The 19,668-nt window shown below is 28.0% G+C and overlaps 3 protein-coding genes across 5 annotated transcripts; 2 read left to right on the top strand and 1 right to left on the bottom strand.

The window, feature by feature from the left end:
• Nucleotides 1-593: 593 nt before the first annotated feature.
• On the top strand, nt 594-3,199 carry LOC141534851 (odorant receptor Or1-like). Of its 2 annotated transcripts, none has more exons than XM_074254448.1 (5): nt 594-727; nt 1,389-1,743; nt 2,227-2,431; nt 2,559-2,714; nt 3,127-3,199. In XM_074254448.1, the coding sequence occupies exons 2-5, from the start codon at nt 1,421-1,423 to the stop codon at nt 3,163-3,165; spliced, it is 723 nt and encodes a 240-aa protein (XP_074110549.1). In that variant the 5' UTR covers nt 594-727; nt 1,389-1,420; the 3' UTR covers nt 3,166-3,199. The 2 variants fall into 2 exon arrangements, with proteins under 2 accessions (XP_074110549.1, XP_074110550.1); XM_074254449.1 differs by having other exon boundaries at nt 711-727; nt 1,392-1,743.
• Nucleotides 3,200-3,543: 344 nt separating this feature from the next.
• On the top strand, nt 3,544-10,146 carry LOC141535317 (uncharacterized). Its single transcript, XM_074255184.1, is given in 12 exon segments — nt 3,544-3,932; nt 4,878-5,273; nt 5,349-5,553; nt 6,108-6,263; nt 6,338-6,381; nt 6,695-6,747; nt 7,017-7,164; nt 7,166-7,399; nt 8,512-8,901; nt 8,981-9,185; nt 9,785-9,940; nt 10,015-10,146. Coding segments are annotated over 12 exon segments (2,397 nt in total). The 5' UTR covers nt 3,544-3,573; the 3' UTR covers nt 10,066-10,146.
• On the bottom strand, nt 5,027-18,746 carry LOC141534852 (uncharacterized). Of its 2 annotated transcripts, XR_012480502.1 has the most exons (5): nt 16,656-18,746; nt 16,461-16,559; nt 14,545-14,809; nt 10,139-10,236; nt 5,027-5,166 (listed from the first exon to the last, which is right to left on the bottom strand). XR_012480502.1 is itself a non-coding variant. In XM_074254450.1 (2 exons), exons 1-2 carry the CDS (start codon nt 16,983-16,985, stop codon nt 16,479-16,481), a joined length of 411 nt encoding a protein of 136 aa, XP_074110551.1. In that variant the 5' UTR covers nt 16,986-18,746; the 3' UTR covers nt 15,945-16,478. The 2 variants fall into 2 exon arrangements, 1 of the variants encoding a protein (XP_074110551.1); XM_074254450.1 differs by lacking the exons at nt 5,027-5,166; nt 10,139-10,236; nt 14,545-14,809 and having other exon boundaries at nt 15,945-16,559.
• Between the last annotated feature and the right edge of the window lie 922 nt (nt 18,747-19,668).

Genomic DNA, 19,668 nt, shown 5'->3' with positions numbered 1-19,668 from the left:
AAAATTATCAAACGTTAAATTTCAATCAAAACTATCTCAGTAAAATTCTACTGACAACTGACCACTTCTATTTTATATAAAATTAACAAAAGCCAACAATTGCTAACAATTTTTAATTTTACAAATTATTCTCTCAATAATTCAAACCCTTTTCTGCAATTTTCAATATTACAAACTTCCTTTAAAAATAATTTTTCAAAATTAATCTAATCGCCGCAATTTGTCCTATAGATAATCGCAGCAATTTGAATTATAGAAGTTACTTAATAATTAATTCGACAACATAGACTTCGAAAACACAGATTTCCTTCTGTAAACTCATTATCAGTAGTACTAAACCAACCGAACTTACAATCAATACGATGACCGGTTCCATCTTACCCCATAGTTTCTTCATACTGACTATAGTCGGTCTCTGGCGACCGCTCGAATGGCGGGGCTGGAAGTTTCTTCTCTACAATTCATACAGTTGCTTTGTAGTGTTGACAAATTTTGCATTCACACTTACCGAATTTCTAGACCTAGTTTTAGTGAGCTCTACCGTCAATGAATTCACTAGCAATTTATCAATGATGCTGGCGATGGTCGCTGTTTGCGGGAAAATAGTCGGCCTTCTCTGCAATAGAAGACAAATTATCAGAGTTTTGGAAAACTTGAAAGAAAAACCTTTCAAGCCTCGTGATAAGAAGGAAGAAATGATTCTTCAGAAATTCGCCGATACTAGCAGGTATTTATAATTGATTTTTTGTTTTTTATTTATATGCGCGGAAAAAAAATCTTGGAAAAATTACAGTGAAAAATCGATAATTTACATGAAAATTTTGCATTAAAAAATTTTATTCATTTTACAATCGAAAAATGCCGAGCTTACGATAAAAAAAAAAAAACAGGAGGGGGTAAAACGGGTCACCCTAAAAATTTTGTAAAAAAATTTTTTTTTTTTTAAAAAACTATCAGAATATAAAAAAATATAGTTTTAAATCATTTTTTTAATTAAAAGAAGAAAAAAAATTTTTTTTTAATTTAAATTTGTCTTTTTGAATTTTTTGTTTTAAGAAACTTAAAAGAAATATTTTTTAAATTAGTTTTTTTTTATTTTTGAAGAATTGACATCATTTTTTGTCAACATAAAATTGTTTACAACAGAATAATTAATTTTTATACTTAAATTTAAGTATTTTTTTGTAAGTAGCGATTTTTTAATTCGAATGGTTCAATTGACCCCCTTCTCCCCTATAAAATTAATTAAAAATTCAAATTGAACACCACTATTTATGTAATTTTTACAGGTAATTTTTTTCCGCGTAATAGTGAATTAAAAAATTGTCGAGCAAGGTGATAAACTCCAAAAAGTTTCATAACCCGTTGCTATTGGATATTTTTGACAGTAGGAGTCACAGGAATTTCATTGACCGGAATAATGGAAGCGAAGTTACCTGATGTGCTGCCTTACAGAGGGTGGTTGCCTTTTAATTATTCCCAGCCAAGCATCTACTTACTGACCGCGAGTCAACAGATGGTAACATTTTTCATCGGATGTTACGTCGACATCGGCTTTGACACTTTGTTCCCCGGAATGATGCTCTACGTTTCTGCGCAAATAAATATTCTGGAGCACCGGTTCAAAAATGCTGTAAAAATTCTTCATGAATTAGAAGTGAAGAATTCTGACTCTGAGCTAATGAAAAATTCAGAAAAAATTCTCATTGGTGACTGGGTTGAGGATCACAATTGTGTGCTCAGGTTTTTTGAATTTTATTTTAATTTTTCATTTTTTTTTAATTGTTCATTTTTTTTTAATTGTTCATTTTTTTATGGATTTTTTAAAGAAAAATATATCAATAAAATCAAACAGTAATTTCATTAAAAAAAAAAATGAAAATTATAATGGTTGACCGCACTTAAAAATATTTACTATTTTTTTTTTAATATTATTATTTAAGTCGTAATTACATTGCTTGAAAAAAAATTTCATAAATCTACTTTTTCTTTATTTCTTCATGACCTCTATTTTTAGATTAAATATTTGATCAATAAATTTTAGATTCAATGTTTATTGATCATAATCAATATTAATTTTCCATCAAATCCTATTAAATAAAAATAATAAATAAGTTTTTAATTAATTCTCTATTTCTTCTTAAATTTTTATTGAAGATAATTATACCCCAGCATAATTAAAGTATAAAAATATACTTAAATTTTTTAAGAAAGAAAATTTTTAAGATTTTCAGATTACATATATGGAATATTCGCAACGCCTATTTTCATCCAGTATTGCTTGAGTTCAGTGATATTATGCGCAACTGTCTACAGTCTTTCAACCATCCCAGTGTTTACCTTCGAATTTATAAGCTGCATTGTCTACATAATCACCACAGTGCTCCAAATATTCTTGGTCTGCATGTCAGCGCATCAGGCGACACTTCAAGTTAGTTGCAATTTATAATTCCACTCTAAAGATATTTTTTTTACTTATTATTATTACAAATTCTAAGTAAAAAACACTACCTTACCTTTTTAAAAATTTTCAATTATTATTAATTATTAATTTTAAGTTTGCAGATCTGAACGACGCTATTTACAGTACTGACTGGTTCAAATTGAGCCATAGCGCTCAAAAATCGATGATTGTTATCGCTTTAAAAACTTTCAGGCCAGTTATTTTTATGTCTGGCGGTATTATTACTTTATCACTTGAGTCGTTCAAAAGTGTAAGATTTTTTTTTATCAATTTTTATAATTAGAAGAAATTAAAATAAAAACAATTTTTTTCAAGATAAATTATTATTTTTGAAGTCAAACTTCTTTATTGACGTATGAGAGAAATTTTATAGCAATTTAAAAAAAATCGTCACGATTTTCGGTTACGCGCCAAAATGTTTTTTTTTTTTTTTTTTTTTTTTTTTTTTTTTTTTATATCTAAGTTCAGTACAGCGACGTAAAGAATAAATTTAGTAAACATTATTAATTCTAAAAGAATTAAATAGTATTTTTAAATAATTAAATTTTAATTTTTATAGACTTGATTTTTTATAAAATTAAATTTTTTAAACACTTTAAATTTCTTCTGATTAAAAAAAATTAAAAAATTCTTACTTAATAAATTTAATTTTTATTTTTTAGGTAATCAAACTGTCCTACTCCATTTATAACGTTCTTTAATAATCTTAGTATTTAAATAAAAATAAAATAATAATAGTAAAAAAATTAAATGTATTTTAGAAGAATATAAAATATTTTTTTTTAAATCTATTTCTTCTTAAAAAATTACCAAGTAAATATTTGTTTTTAGTTAAGAACTTTTCAGTACAAAATATTGAATGACAATGACTGCCGACAATGTCTCCATCATGGTCAATTTAATCGATTGTAAAATTACTAAATTGTCCGAGCAATTTACTATCATCTTCATTAGAAGCTATTACGATTACCATCAACAATTCATGATCAATTTTAAGAGAAATATACAATGTCTTCTTAATATTATTATCCAACAGCCATTGTGTCGCTAAAAAGCTTGGGGTAAACTAACAATTCCCTCGTCGCAAATAAAATAAACTCTTCCTCACAATGGATATTCTACCAGAGTGTTTCTTCATATTCGCGTGCATAGGTCTCTGGAAGCCCGCGAGCTGGACTGGCGGGAAATCTATAGCCTACAACTTCTACACACTATTAGTGATTTTAATACCGAGTTTGTTTGTCATCTCGGGATTCTTTGACTTGATTCTTTTGACTTCAGACATCAATGAAATTATTGACAATGTTTTTTTGGTACTTACCATTATGGCGGGCTGTGGAAAAATGATCAGTGTTGTTCTGAATAGGAATAAAATTTCTGAAATTTTTAATTCGCTGCAAACGAAAACACTCAAGCCTCAAGATGATGAAGAAATTGTTATCAATAATCAGTATTATAAAATTACTAGGTAAGTTTTTATTACTTTTTGTTTTTAATAAATTAATGAAATATAATTTTATTTATCGAAAATATGGTAATCTATATTATTAAGAGAATAAGAAAATTTTGTGTATCTATCTCTAGATACATAATTAATAAATTACCCTTTATCTTGTGAACTATTGAAATTTTTAAAGATATAAGCTCATCCTGACGTTACACTCATCAAGACCTTTCATTTGAGTACCCACATCAATTTTTCATATATTTTATATATATTCATATATATTATATATATGTATATATGAAAAATATATCAATAATGCATGTGGGTACTCAAATAAAAGCTCTTGATGAGTGTAACATCGGGATGAGCTTATATCTTAAAAAATGTCAATATTTAAGAAAGTACAGTGCCCTATCTTCAGATACATAATTAAGAAATGACCTTGTATTTTATGAACGATTGACATTTTTAAAGATTTAAGCTCATCCCAATGTTACACTCATCGAGACCTTTCATTTAAGTACCCACATCAATTTTTCATATATTTATATATTTTGTGTATATGAATATATGAAAAATATATCGAAAATTGATGTGGGTACGCAAATGAAAGCTCTTGATGAGTGTAACATCGGGATGAGCTTATGTCTTTAAAAACGTCAATAGTTACAAAAATTACAGCTCAATTTCATAAAAGTAATTATTTAATGAAGCAAAATTTTTGTTTATTTATCGTTCACGTGTTATGGCAGTCACACAATGACTTCAAGGATGCTAGTTTTAATTATTAGTGAAAAAAAATTTTTTTAATTAATAATTCTTGTTTTAATTTATTAAAATTAAATAATTAATTTTTGAAATAAAAATTAGTGTCCCATTTAGCTGTAGCTTTGATATTTTTTTTTTCAATTTCAATAAAACTAAATTAAATTAAATTAAAAAATTAAATTAATTGAATAAAATAAGATTTATTACATTTTGTTACTCAACAATGACTGGAGTGGGAGTAACGTTGTTTGTACTTGGAAAAATGCTGGAAAATGGACCAAAAAAGATGCTCCCGTACAGAGGATGGTTTCCTTATGATTACTCTCATCCATTATTGTATTCCTTATCCGCTGGCCAGCAAGCGCTGACGATGATAATCGCTGGAGCCGTCAACGCAGCTTACGATACATTTTTCCCTGGAGTGATGTTCCTCGTTTGCGCCCAGGTGAATATATTCAAGTATCGTTTTAAAGTCATGCTGGATTCCCTGGAAATGGAAAATTATGAAAAAAACAACAAAAATCACGCTGTCGGCCATAGAAAAGTTAATTCCGTATTCAGCGAATGCGTCAGACATCACATTTCTATTTTTAAGTAATTGACTAACGTTATTTTTTCTATCAATTCTGTTTTAAAGATCATTTAAAATAATTTCTAAAATTCTTTTAGATTATTCGACAATATTAGCATAGTATTTTCCACTGTAATATTTGTTCAATACTCCGTTGGATCAGTGATTTTTTGCACGAGTATTTATCGCATGTCGGACATGGATGTAATGACAATAGAGTTTGTCTCGAATATTTTTTATATTGGGAGTATGTTGTTGCAAATATTTTTACTTTGCGTTTCTGCGAATCAAGTGACCTTAGAGGTAAGTTTGGAAAAAATAAATTAATTTAATAAAAGTAAAAAATTTGATTTATTGTAAAAATTAATTTATAATAAAAAAAAATTTTTTAATAGAATTATTGTAAGCATTTTATCAATATATACTGTTAAAACTATTTATTATTTATTTTTTTTTTAAGAAAAATTATGCTAATATGTTAAAAAAAAATTTCATACTTTTTTTTGTATTAAAAAAAAAATTTCATATTTTTTTATATTAAAAAAAAAAATTTCATATTTTTTTATATTAAAAAAAAAAAAAATCATATTTTTTTTTTATATTATAAAATAAAATTTTTTATTAATAACTCTATTTTCATTCCAAATTTACTAAAAATCATTTTCATTTTTAATTCAATTATTTATTAAAATTTTTTTTTTTATTTATTAAACAATAATTACTCTTTAATTTTTTTATTCTAATTAAAAAAACAGAAGCACTAGATAAATTAAAATATACAAATTTATAGATAATAAATTTATATTAAAAAAAGAAAATTATTTTTTATGTAACTATAATTAAAAAACTTTTTCCAGTTCCAGGATTTAAGTACCGCATTATATGAAAGCAAATGGTTCGCAGTAGACAACAACGCGCGAAAGTCCTTAATAATAATGATGATAAATTCTCAAAATCAAGTAACTTTTACAACCGGACACATAGTTACACTTTCACTCGATTCATTTACAAGCGTAATGCCTCAAATTATCCTTTATAAAATGATCAACAATAAAATATAAAATATTAAATCAAAAATTTTTTCCAGCTGGTAAAACTCTCATACACAATCTACAACGTCCTCCAGCAATCGTCTGAATAAATAAAAAATTATTTGTTAAAATTTGTTGAATAGAATAAAAAAAAAAAATAGAAAAATGGTTGACCCTGCAACTTCCCGCTAAATAGAAGCGATCCTTTCTCTTCGGAGATTCAAGCGCAACTGGCGCATCCCTTATTTTATTATTCACCATCGATCGCTAGCAGAAAATAACTCTCTAGTATATTTTTTAAAAATTTATTCCGCAAACTTAAACTTTTATTTCCGTCAGAGTAATTTAAAATTTACCTGCGACAATGTTTTTCCTTTCTTTTCGACTATTTATAAATTACGCAATAAAAGTAGTTTATCTATTATGCAAAATTTAATTCGCAACATTATAAAGTCAAGTCAAGCCCGTTATTTTCTACAGATCGTTGTTTTAGTTGAAAATATAAAATTTACCTCTTGCTATTTATATTCATCCCTTTGTCTGTTTCTAATATTCTTCGATCTCTAGACATTGTGGAGTCAATTCTCCTCATTGTCATTGTTATCCGCGAATTTAAAGTTCACCACGTTGACATTTTATTTCAACTCTTACTTTTATTTCTGTAAAACTCCCGCTTTTTCCACAGCAGCTAATAAATTAAACATTTATATTTATTAAAAGCTGAAAGACAGTAAGGTTCTTTGTTTCCTCACTCCTTGGACATGGACATTCTCCAGGAAAACTTTTCAGTCCTGTGCTACCTGGGGGTCTGGAAACCGCTCAATTGTTCTGGCGTCGCGTCTTTCTTTTACAATTTATACACTCTTCTGATCGCAGCAATCTCACACGATGTTGTTCACTCAGATATTAGACCTTATCATCAGCACCAAGACAGTTAGCGACTTTACGAACAATATCTTCATAGTATCGGCGATTCTTACTGGATGCTTGAAAGTTTATCGGTTCATACGGAGTCGCAATACTTTTATTTATATTATCAATAGTTTAAAAAGAGGAATTTTTAAACCAGTCAATCAAAATGAAATTATGATCTGGAATAGTTATGCACGATTAACCAGGTATTTATTTATATTTTAATTATTAATTTAATTTTTTTTAGACTTTCTATTTTTTAGGTGGACTACTTTAGAAATTTATATCATATTTATTAAATAATTTTTTAGATTCTTAAAATTACTCCTCTACTTTTTTTATTTTGTGTAAAAGTTTTTTTTTAATTTTTTAATTAAGAAATCTATATTAAAAAGAGAATAAGAAAAATTTTGTGTCCAGGATAGTCATACGATAAAATCGGTTATTTTTAGTGAAATTTAGTGTGCCTTCTAAGGTTTTATATCATTCTCACCGATAGTCAATTTATTATGATAAGTATTTAGGCTGCATTTGAAAATGCTCTATCTCTCTATACATAATTAATAAATTATGGTGTATCTTGTGAACTATTGATATTTTTAAAAATATAAGATCACCCCGATATTACACTCATCGAGACCTTTCATTTGAGTACCCACATCAATTTTTCATATATTTATATATATTATATATTTATATATATGAAAAATATATCAAAATGTATGTGGATACTCAAATGAAAGGTCTTGATGAGTGTAACATCAGGATGAGCTTATATCTTTAAGAACTTTAATAGTTAAGAAAATTCAGTGCTTTATCTCTCTATACATAATTAATAAATTACACTGTATCTTGTGAATTATTGATATTTTTAAAGATATAAGCTCACTCCGACATTACACTCATCGAGACCTTTCATTTGAGTACCCACATCAATTTGTCATATATTTATATATATTATATATTTATATATATGAAAAATATATGAAAATGCATGTGGGTATTCAAATGAAAGCTTTTGATGAGTGTTACATCGAGATGAGCTTATATCTTTAAAAACATCAATATTTAAGAAAGTAGAGTGCAATTTAACAAAAGTGATTATTTATCTAAGCAAAATTTTATTTATTTATAGTTCACAAGTCACATAGTGACTGCAAGTTTGCTAGTTTTTTTTTTAAGTTTAGTTTTTTAAAATTACTACATAAAAATTTTATAACTTTTATTTTTTAACTTCTTTTCTTTAATAATGGTCTAAATTAAAATTTTTTTTTCTTTATAAATCTTTTGAGAAAAAAAAAAAAGAAAATATTTCCAGGCTCGTCACGATAGCAGCGACAACATCTCTAGTAGTAGGACTGATCGTAATGTCCTACGCACTCTGCTCATTCAATATCCCAAGAAAACAATTACTGTACCAAGCTTGGCTGCGTTACAACTATACATCTCGGCCGATTGTCTACTGGGTGTCATCGATGGAGCAGCTCGTGACAGTTTACATTCTCGCCGGAATAAACTTTTCATTCGACCTGATTTTCTTCGGAACAATGCTGAACATTTGCGCGCAAATAAAAGTTCTGAAGCTTCGATACAAAGTTGCTTTGTCGCAATTCTACTCTGTTGACTCGAACAACAATGACATATTCGAACTAAAGGATGTCAGCAAACTTATTGCCGAGTACACGACATCAAATGAGTCTATAATAAAGTAAATTTTATTGCTATAATAAAAACGAATCTCAAAATTTATTTATTTTCATTGAATTAATCTGAAAAATTTCGGACAGGCTATTCAATACGGCTCACCATTTGTTTTCTACAATCGTCACCATCCAATACTGTACCAGCTCAGTCGCATTTTGTACAAGCGCGTTTAATATTACAAGAATGAAATTTTTCTCTTTTCATTTCTTCTCGACTGCGCTTTACATCAATAATATTATGATTGAGTTGTTTATACTTTGCGTATCTTCCAATGAAGTAACACTTCAGGTAATATTGAAATTTTTCTTTTTTAATTATAAATTGTGGCTTTTACACTTTCTACATTAAGTTCTGTAATATTTACATTTTTGCCATCCCGATGTTCGCTTTACTGTTTGAAACTATAAAAATTAACCGGAATCCGAGTGAATTTCACAGTTTACTTTTTTCCGTGTAAAAAAATAAAAATTATAATTTTAAAATTTTCTCAAACAAAATAACACAGTTAACTTTTTGACGTTTTCTTATCTTCAGTAGGAATAATATAATTGTTTATGCAGAAAAAATGTAATAAAATATAGTAGATTTCTATTAAAATACAAACTATTTACTTTCCAATCCCATGAATTGTATACACAGAAAAAAAAATTAACTTGATTCAAGAGAAAAATTCTTGAACCAAGTGAAATTTCCTTAAATCAATAAAAATTTCCTTAAATCAAGAATTTTCCTACTCAAATCAAGAATATGAAGCTCTTCAAAATTATATACTGAAATATCGTTTTAAAATTTTACTAAAATAGCAAAAAAAATTTTTTAGATAATTTTTAAATTTGCTATTTATTTGACGCAGAAAATTTTTGATTAATGCCAAAATATATTTGAAGTTTGCAGATTTAGGTAAAGCATTTTATGATTGTCAGTGGTATGCGATAAATAACGCCAACAAAAAATCACTTGGAATAATGATGACAAACACCGTAAAGCCAATTTATTTAACTTGCGGCTATATTATTCACTTATCACTCGATTCTTTTACGAGCGTAAGTAAATTTTTTTTTTCTAAACTAATCAATCATTTGAATTAAAAAAAAAGTAAGAAATTATGTTTTGACAGGTACTCAAACTTTCTTACAGTATTTACAACGTCCTTCAGAGTTCATCATAAATACTTATAGTCAATTATTGTTTTAACTTCAAAATTTTCTTTTTTATTAGTACCAAAAATAATTATTACTCACCACGGAGTGCTGTCTTGTAAATTAATTTTCCAGTGAGCATCTATAGGGATCTCTGGAAAAATTTTTTATCGAGTTCAAAATTATCAGACGCGTCTATTCTGTAAATAATTATAAATAATTAGTAATTAAAAAAATGAAAAGTCATAATTAATGCAAGTTAAATAAAAATGATCAATAATAAAAAAGTTTTAAATAATATTTAAGTTAGCCGATGTTTTTAATTTTTTTGATTTTTTTTTTAATTACTAAAAAAAATTTTTTAAAAATTGCACTTACAGTTTTTAAATGAAAAAATTTTTTTTATGATTTTGTAATCATTTTTTTAATTAAAAAAAAAATTATAACAATTTTTAGAAGTCGGCTAATTTAATTTTAATTATTATAAGCATTGACTTTAATTTAATTTTAAGTAAAAAAAATAATTTTACAATAGAAAAGCGACAATGTAAGACTTTTTTTTTAAAAACTCCGTCTTCTATCAAGTCTGAAGCGCAACTGAAGCTCCTCAAGCTTCGTTAGGCGCATAAAATATTGATTTAGAGAAGAAAGACTTGCTTGACTTCAGAACTAAAGAACTATAGAACATTTAGTAATAATTTCTGATAATTGAACAAATTACTGAAAATTGTTGCTATTATTTTAATGAATTTAATTCAAAAATTACTCTTTATCTTAAATAAATTATTTCAATTATTTTGCGACATGGGTAACTCTAAAGTTACTTTCAAAATTATTAAAAGGTTTATTACAAATTTTGCAAGGAAGAAAATGGAAGTTCTGCAGGACAATTTTTCTATTTTAGCTTGTATCGGTGTTTGGAAACCGATAGACTTGACTGATCGTTGGAAATCATTTTTATTTTTTATTTACGCCTCAGTAGTAACTTGTATGTCCTACTGGTTTCTAATAACCGAGATAATTGGTCTCGCTGTGTATACAAAAAATATAGACGACTTTGTTGCGAATGTCTTCATCGTGACAGCTTTGTTTACGGGCTGCATTAAAGTGACTTGCTTTCAGCGTCATCGCGCGACATTTATTAATATTATAAATAATTTAAAAAGAGGATTTTTCGAGCCACAATCTCAAGAAGAATTAAATATTTGGGAAGAACGCGCCCAAAGAAATAGGTAAGAATTTTTAGGTACTTAAAAATTATTACTCTAAAGCTGAGAGACATTAGAAATTTTTTAATAATTTAATAATTTAATAATAGTGAAATTATATCGCGTTACAGATGCCATAAGGGCGTATCACACTGATAGAAGGATTTCTTAGCATTTAAAAAGATTTCTTTGTATTTAGGAAATCATGTCTTAGTATTTATAGTATATCTTAGTATTTAAGAAATATTTCTTAAATACTAAGAAATTTTCTTAAATGCTAAGAAATCCTTCTATCAGTGCAGCCTATTATACGCTTTTATGGCACCTGGGTGCCATAAGGGCGTACCAAAAATTTTTTTAAGGAATCGACGTAGTTATGCCTAAAACAACGTATTTTTACTTGAAACCCGTAGAAATGACAAAAAACAATTTTTTTCAAATTTGAAATTTTTTAGTACGCCTTTATGGCACCCGGGATACCCGCTGGGGGCCATAAGGGCGTACAAAAAAAAATTTTTTTCGGGAAACATCCTATTTTTACTTTAAATACATAAAAATGATGAAAAATGTTTTTAATTAAATATAGAAATTGTCACAAATTTCAAATTTCAAAAAATTTTGATCAAAGTTAATTTCAAATTTGAAAAAAAAATTTTTTTAATTTCTACATGTAAATTTTTTTTGCCATAATTTATTTGTTAACAAAAGTTTTAAAAATTAATAAATATCTGCTAAATTAATTTTCATAAATTTCCTCAAAAATATTATTAATTAATTTAAAAATTAATTTTAAGATACGTAAAAAAAGTATTTCTACGTATTATTTTTTTAGCCATTCTTTATACTACTTTCTAATCTAAAACAGTGAAAATCACTGGAAATTAGTGTATTTACACTATTTTACAGTGTAAACTGTGTACCACTTGGTATACTTATAACTGTGAAATTTCACTGATTTATTTTAAAAGAGCAAAAAAGTACTTGGATCTCCTAAATAAGATAATTTTTTAACTCAAACATTAACTTTATTTTTTTTTACTTTGCATTGTTTCAGAAAAATTTCAATATACGCGTATTTCTGGCTCTTAGTGTGTTTAGAAGCAATAACAATGGCAGTATTTTCCTCAGAAAGTATAAATAATCGATTGCTAGTTTTCCAGGCCTGGTTGCCTTATAATTACACCGCAAGCACGACAATTTACTGGATCTCATCACTGGAACAGCTAATCGCCGTTCATATCCTCGGGCTCGTTAATTTTTCATTCAACTTAATTTTTTTTGGAATAATGGTAAACATTTGCATCCAAATGAGAATCCTGAAACTTCGTTACAGAAAAGCTCTAACAACTGACAATTTACTAACTGAAAATCCTCCTGGGAAATTATTGGAGGCCAAGAAGCTCATTTGAGTATTTGCAGATTGTCATATTTCTATTATCAAGCTAGTATTTTTAACTATAAATTGTAAATTTAATTTGAAAAATAATAATTCATTTTTAAATAATTATCTACAGGCGATTCAAGCAAGTTCATTCCTTGTTTTCGACAATAGTGACCATTCAATATTTTGTAAGCGCGATAACATTGTGCACTAGCGCCTACAATATCACTAGAGAGCAATTTGGCTCGTATAAATTTATGATGACAATATTTTACATGCACAGCATTACTATTGAGCTGTTTTTGGTCTGTGTTTCCAGCAATGAAGTTACACATCAGGTATTATTTTACAATAATATAATCCTGACACCGGTCAATTATTTTTTATTTTTATTACAAATTAATTACACGAAAAAAATTCTTTTTTTTCATATGTGAAATTTTTTAATTTTAATTTTTTTAATAACAATTTAATTGCTATAAAATTATAAAAAAAAAAAAAGCGCCTTTCGGCCACACCCGACATGAATAGATAGATTTCTTGCTTAATATTTTTTTAATCACTCTTTTTTTAAACTTGTTAAAAATTATTTTCTACTTTTTATTAAATCGTTTTTTTAATTTTTTAACACAATTATTTATTTTATACTTTTTATTTCGATTGACCGTAAAAGCGTGTGTTTTACTTTTTCAAAGAATAATTAAAAAAAAAAAGCGCCATTCGGCCACAACCGACATGGATAGGTATATTTTTTGTTTAAATATTGAAAATATCACGTTATTAAAATGCAATAATGTAAAATTTATTTTTTATTATATTTTTGCAAATAACGATATGAGACCGACTACAGCAAATAGATATTTAAAGACACGTACCCAAAAAATAGAATTTGTAACAGATGAAAATCATTTGATGATAAAAGCTAAAAATCAATTTATTCTTGATTTTTTTTTAATTTTCCCAACTGCGAAATAAATTGAAAAAAGTATCAAAAGATGACAAAAAATAGCTCAAATTGAAGATAATTATGTGAATTTTAACATAAATTTGATAGATTTAAGCTATCTTTACGGCTTAAATATTATTTGAAGAAAAACGGCCGAAAAACGTTAATGTAAAATTTTTTCAAATTTTCAAAATCACGGAATTAATTAAAAAAATCATCAAAACCAGACAAATGATAGTTTAAATTGAAAGTAATTAGATGAAGTTTAAGATAAATTTGATAGATTTTATCTATCTGTTACATCTGGAAAATTATTTTCATAAAATGTACGAAATTCAAAATTTTTTTAAAATGAAAAAAATTTTCAAACACCCACAACTTGTAAAGTAACCGGCCGATTTTGCTCATCTTTGAACTTGATCTTGGTATTGATCCACAGAATGAGCCTACAAAATTTCATATAGATCGGTTGAGAACTGTGGGCGCAATCCTGCTGACATGGCGCGTTATATTATATTATATATTATATATTATATATTATAATGCCATTTTTCGACATTACTCGATGAAATGAAACATATTGTGACAAAATATTCTTAAAATTACGACATAAGACCGGCTACAATAGATAGATTTATAAAAAAATCTACCTAAAAATTTAATGTCAATTTACTTCAATGTCTTTATAATAATAATTATTTAAAAGAAAAATACCAGCCAGAAATTGAATAAAATATCCGATTTCATCGATGGAAAATAATTTAAGGATTGAATAAAGTTTTCAGATTTGGCTGATGGGTTTTATGATTGCGAATGGTACTTAGCAAACAATCCTAGCAAAACATCAATCGCAATTATGTTGACAAACACGATAAAACCGGTCAATTTTACTTGCGCGTACGTTATTTATCTCTCCCTGGAATCATTTACAAGAGTAAGTAAATTAATAATTTTGATCATCACTATAACTTACCTCTATCTCTTTCAATTATTATTTGTAGGTCATTAAAGTTTCATACAGTGTCTTCAGTGTCCTACAAACTGTATAACACAATTAATAATAAATATACTTAGTGCTTTGACGGTACACTTGTAGTGACGGTACACAACAAGGTAAGCTTTGCTCGCTTAACCTTGATGAATATACTTCTTCTGATATGCAAGCCTTGCTCGCTTGCTGTAGACTTGAGATGACTTTTCTTGATCCTAATAGTTTGATGGATAAAAGTGGACTGTGTCTGCAGCAGTTTCAAAGTTTCAAAGATCTTTATTAATATAAGTTTTTTTTTATGTAATAAATATTTAAATAATTTTATATATATTTGTTCCCTGCCCTTAGGCTTACACAATTTAAAAGATTTAGAATTCTTGTTTACGTTTAAGAATAATATGATTATTATTTCTATGCATTGTTATTAATACATCCGTTCTATTCAAGTGTTGAATACAATTGACACTAGCGGATGTCGATCATTATAATTAATATCTTGAATGTTATTATTGCTTAATTTTCTCATTTATTATTCAACAAATATATATCAATTTTACCTGGTTCAAGAATATCAGTGCTAAGAAATTGCTATAAATTAAATTGTCTCGGAGATTATCGCTCCGAGCATGGTTAATAATTGATATGATTTATTATTATAATTGTTATTACATATTTAGATTTATATTTCACTTTATTAAATTTTGGTTGTTACCAACTTCGTTATTTATACTACGATTGTCGTTATTGCGTAGCGCACCACTATTGTTAATTAAATCATAAAGAAGATTATAAGTAAATCAAGAATTCCATAAAGGATTTATTTTGTTAATTGAATATACAATTAAGTTGGCCCTCGGAGGATCTCAGTAATTTATACCTCTTAGGCCTTTAATTAAATAAATTTTATATTCAGAAATTTCTCTCTTATTGTTTCATACCTTTCTACCTACTTCTATAAATAATTACTGTAACTGATTCTTTGTACTCGCTTGCCTATCCTATCTGATTTTCCTTTTCCGTTTTCCGATAATAAGGGGAATATCTATTGTTCATGGGCGCGCGAGACCGCTCCCTTTACGAAATTATCTACATTGCGTTCCTTTTCTCGATGTTCCGTCGTCATAGGAGGACCTAAATCACTGATTGATCGCTTGGCGCGGCCCCTGACTAACAATTTTGGTAATTTTTGGGTAAAATTATCTGGCGTCCAAACCGTGCACTAACCCAGCCTGAGGGTCATCGGGCCTATTTATTCGTTTTCAGGGCGAGCGTACATTACTCTACCCAGCCGGCATCTCCGCCTCCGGTTTTAAGACTTAGTTACGGGAATAGTATTGTTACAATTTTAATCTTCCATTTAGCATAATAGTTTTCAAGTAAAAGTATATGATTTTGCAAATATTTTAATGCCATATCTTTACTGAAGGATGATGCATATATTGCAGTATCATCGGCAAATAAAGCTAGATTAGTTTTTGTATATTTAGGTATATCGTTGATATGTATGAGAAATAGAATGGGTCCTAGGATCGAGCCCTGTGGGACCCCAGCTACTATACTTCTCGTAGTGCTACGGCCTTCTCCTACTACGACGGAAAACCTTCGATGCTTCAGATAGTTATCTGTCCATTTGATTATATATAGTGGTACATTTAATACGTTTAATTTATAAATTAATGCTTTTCGCCAAACTGTGTCGAAAGCTTTTTCTATGTCTAGCAGTAACAATGCTGTGCTTCTATTTTTGTTAAATTCATTACTAATATGGTCAGTAAGTCTGACTAGTTGTTGAGAGGTAAAATGTTTTGGTCTAAAACCAAATTGTTCAGAGATTATGATATCATTTGTTACTAAGTATGATTTAAGTCGGTTATTAATAATTATTTCGAAGGTTTTACCTAGCGTGGCTAAGAGACTTATTGGCCTGTAATTTTGCGGGAACTGCTTGTCTTTTCCAGGTTTATGGAAGGCCAGGATTTTGGCTTCCTTCCATGAATCTGGAAAATATGATAAGTTTATAGATGCATTATAGATATAGACTAATTGTGCAATAGCTTTTTTAGGAAGATTTTTAAAAATTATATTTTGCATACCATCATATCCGGGGGCTTTCTTGTTGACGATACTATAATGTTGACGTTACTTGTTTTAAAATAAACTCGATCTTTGCACAGAGACTTAATGTTTTGAGTAGCTGTTTTAATATCTTGTATTGCAGTATTAACTACAATTGGTGGTATCTTATTCTTTTTTGTAGGCCGCTGTCCAGAATTGTTTAGCTGGCTGTTGTCGTCGTCTTCCAGGTCCGAGTCTAACAAGAATTCGTTAAGAGCATTTCGATGCTCATTTCGTTTACGTTTTTTATTTTTGGGATCTTCCCATTGTTCTTGGCCGGTTTCAATAGCTGCAGGATCGTCGTCCATATCAAATATCAAATAACTTCTTGATGTACGCAGTTAGTTATCGTTGTATCAGGAAAGGATACTCAATTAGCCTCTACGATGTGCACCGTTTGACAGCCACTCATTATCTCCATCTGTGTCTACAGCTCTCCTCGCTGCCTCTTTTAAACGGTCTGGTGATTTGAGAGGGGATTGAATTGTATCAATACATTGGCTCGCTAGCTCCGATGGACTGAGTGGGGGTATCGAAGGTAGCGGCTCAATTACAACTTAGAATACTTTCCCACTATGACTGGCTCTCTCGTCATGGTCCGTGCGTTTGTTAGTACCTAATGAAGATCTTAACTATGACTGGCTCTCTAGTCATGATCAGTACGATTGTTAGTACTGAATAAGGATTTTGAGGGTTTTTTCAACAGAAGATTATATCAATGAAAGCAGGATAATGGTCCTCAGTGAAGAAATACGGCTTTGAATTAGACTTCAGAAGTATCCACAGATTCGGTAGAATCTGGCGCCAAGTTCCGTTCAAAAATTCGGTTGTAAACGGAGCGCCAGACTACCGACTGCAATGCATGTATATTTTTTTTTATTTTCATCAATTCTATTTTCATGAATACTACGAACTATTGAAAAAAAAAAAAAAAAAAAAAAAAAAAAAAAAAATCCATAACAAATAACAAAAAATTTCAATACTTTATTAAAATAAAACTTATTATAAAATTATTAAAAACTACACGTTGCCCTTTTGTCCTGTGACCTCTATAATTGAAATTACAAGAACAATACACTTACTCTAATCACTGTGCTGGTCAATATAATTTTCAAAAGTCCGCGCTGAAAGTCTAAACGTAAAGTTGACGCATGCGCAGTGCAAATATTTAGAACACAAATATTCAGCTAATTAAAAATGTTAATTAAACAAAAAATAAACAATTGGATAGTGTACCATTCTATGATTTTGTGGCCATTGCCGATAGGTGGCATTGTTATCCAATCAAGTGGATTTCAAATAATTTTAATCTTTAGGTGAAAAGTCTTACAATTATACGCATGGTGTATTGCGTCATTTACTTACAACAATGTCATAATAACAATAACACTAATAATAAAAATTATGAGACTGAAATTAATTATATCGGTAATACCAAATTGAGGTTAAAAATATTATTATCATTATTATTACTGAATGGATTATTGTTATTATTAAATTAATGTGTATTAGAGTATTAAATCCAAATCAACAACTTTTTTAATTAAAAAAAATGTTAAAATTTTTACTGTATATAAATAAAAATGTAAAATCCCTATTAATAAGATAGTTAATCGCTTTTAACCGCTGAGTTTACGCGGATCAGTCACGTTAAGTTTTTTAATGCTACTAGTTACTATGAGAGAAACAGAATTTCAATTTTTTTATTAGGATTTGATTATCAAAATTAACGAATGAACAACCTATCATATTAGAATTGCTTTGCCTGCATTAATTTATTCATTTATGAATTTTCAATTTTGCGCGGGAAAATTTTAATTTTGAAATTAAGAATGTTAAAATACTTTATAAATACAAAATTTCTAGAACAAACTATCAAACAACTTCATATGTGTATGGTTTTCAAACCTATTCTTTCTATTGAATTTCATATATTAACTAGACTAAATACACAACAGGCTAAAGATTGTTTGAGTTTCACTTTCTTCCTTGCAGGCCAGCAATTCAAGATTCAGGCAATTTTCATTGGATAGTGTACACATTCTACGACTTTGTAGTCGTTGCCTGTAGGTGGCATTGTTATTCAATCGAGCGGGTTTCAAATAATTGTAATTTTTAGGCCATAGGTATTACAATTATGCGTATGATGCATTGTCTCCTTTATTAACAATAATGTCATTGTAACAATAACAATAATAATCATTATAAAAATGAAATTTATTATATCGGTAATGATAAATTGATGTTAAAAGTATCATTATCATTGTTTATCATTACCAAAATAATTATTGTTATTGTTAAATTAATGTGTAGTAGAGCATTAAATCTAGATTAATAACTTTTTTAATTCAAAAAAATGTTAAACTTTAACTATATATACATAAAAAATTTTAAATCCCCATTGATAAGCTAGTTAATTGATTGAAACCGAAGAGTTTACACGGGTCAGTCACGTTAAGTTTTTTAATGCTACTAGCTACTATGAGAGAAACAGAATTTCAATTTTTTTGTTAGAATTTGATTTTCAAAATTAACGAACAAATAAGCTTTTATATGACAATAGCTTTACCTGCATTAATTAATTTATTTACATATTTCTAATTTTACGCGGGAAAAGTTCAATTTTAAAATTAAGAATGTATTAAGAGGCGAGCAAAAAATTACACTTAACAAAAAGATATGAAATCCGAACAAAAACAGTTTCACTGTAAAAAATTGCGCCAAGTTCACATTCATAAAACTCATCTCAATAACATTTGCACTTTGCAAAAAAAATAAGACTCATTACAATAATTTTCATTCTCTACAAAAAAAAAGTTAAATACAAAAAAATACCAAGAAACCGTCATAATGTTGAAAAAATTGAAAAAAATTTGTTGAAAATTTAAAAATTAAGAAAAAATTTTTTTATTGTACTTGGCGCGCGTCATTGAGTACCCCAAATTTTTTCGGACGAATTTCAACCCGAGAAAAAACGATTTCGCTTGAATT

Source organism: Cotesia typhae, unplaced genomic scaffold (assembly GCF_013202065.1).
Source record: "Cotesia typhae breed Kobodo isofemale line unplaced genomic scaffold, CoteBio_Ctyphae scaffold_13, whole genome shotgun sequence".
Taxonomy (NCBI): domain Eukaryota; kingdom Metazoa; phylum Arthropoda; class Insecta; order Hymenoptera; family Braconidae; genus Cotesia; species Cotesia typhae.
The sequence above is the reverse complement of the archived record's forward strand: the minus strand, read 5'-3'. Positions and strand labels throughout refer to the sequence as shown.

Excerpts from the sequence above, each read along its gene's own strand:
- LOC141534852 (XM_074254450.1), bottom strand. The coding sequence starts at position 16,985 with ATGGACGACGATCCTGCAGCTATTGAAACCGGCCAAGAACAATGGGAA. Across the intron at positions 16,560-16,655 it reads GAAAGCCCCCGGATATGATG|ATTCATGGAAGGAAGCCAAA; the intron begins GTATGCAAAATA and ends CATATTTTCCAG.
- LOC141534851 (XM_074254448.1), top strand. The coding sequence starts at position 1,421 with ATGGAAGCGAAGTTACCTGATGTGCTGCCTTACAGAGGGTGGTTGCCT. Across the intron at positions 2,432-2,558 it reads CGCATCAGGCGACACTTCAA|TTTGCAGATCTGAACGACGC; the intron begins GTTAGTTGCAAT and ends ATTAATTTTAAG. Across the intron at positions 2,715-3,126 it reads CACTTGAGTCGTTCAAAAGT|GTAATCAAACTGTCCTACTC; the intron begins GTAAGATTTTTT and ends TTTATTTTTTAG.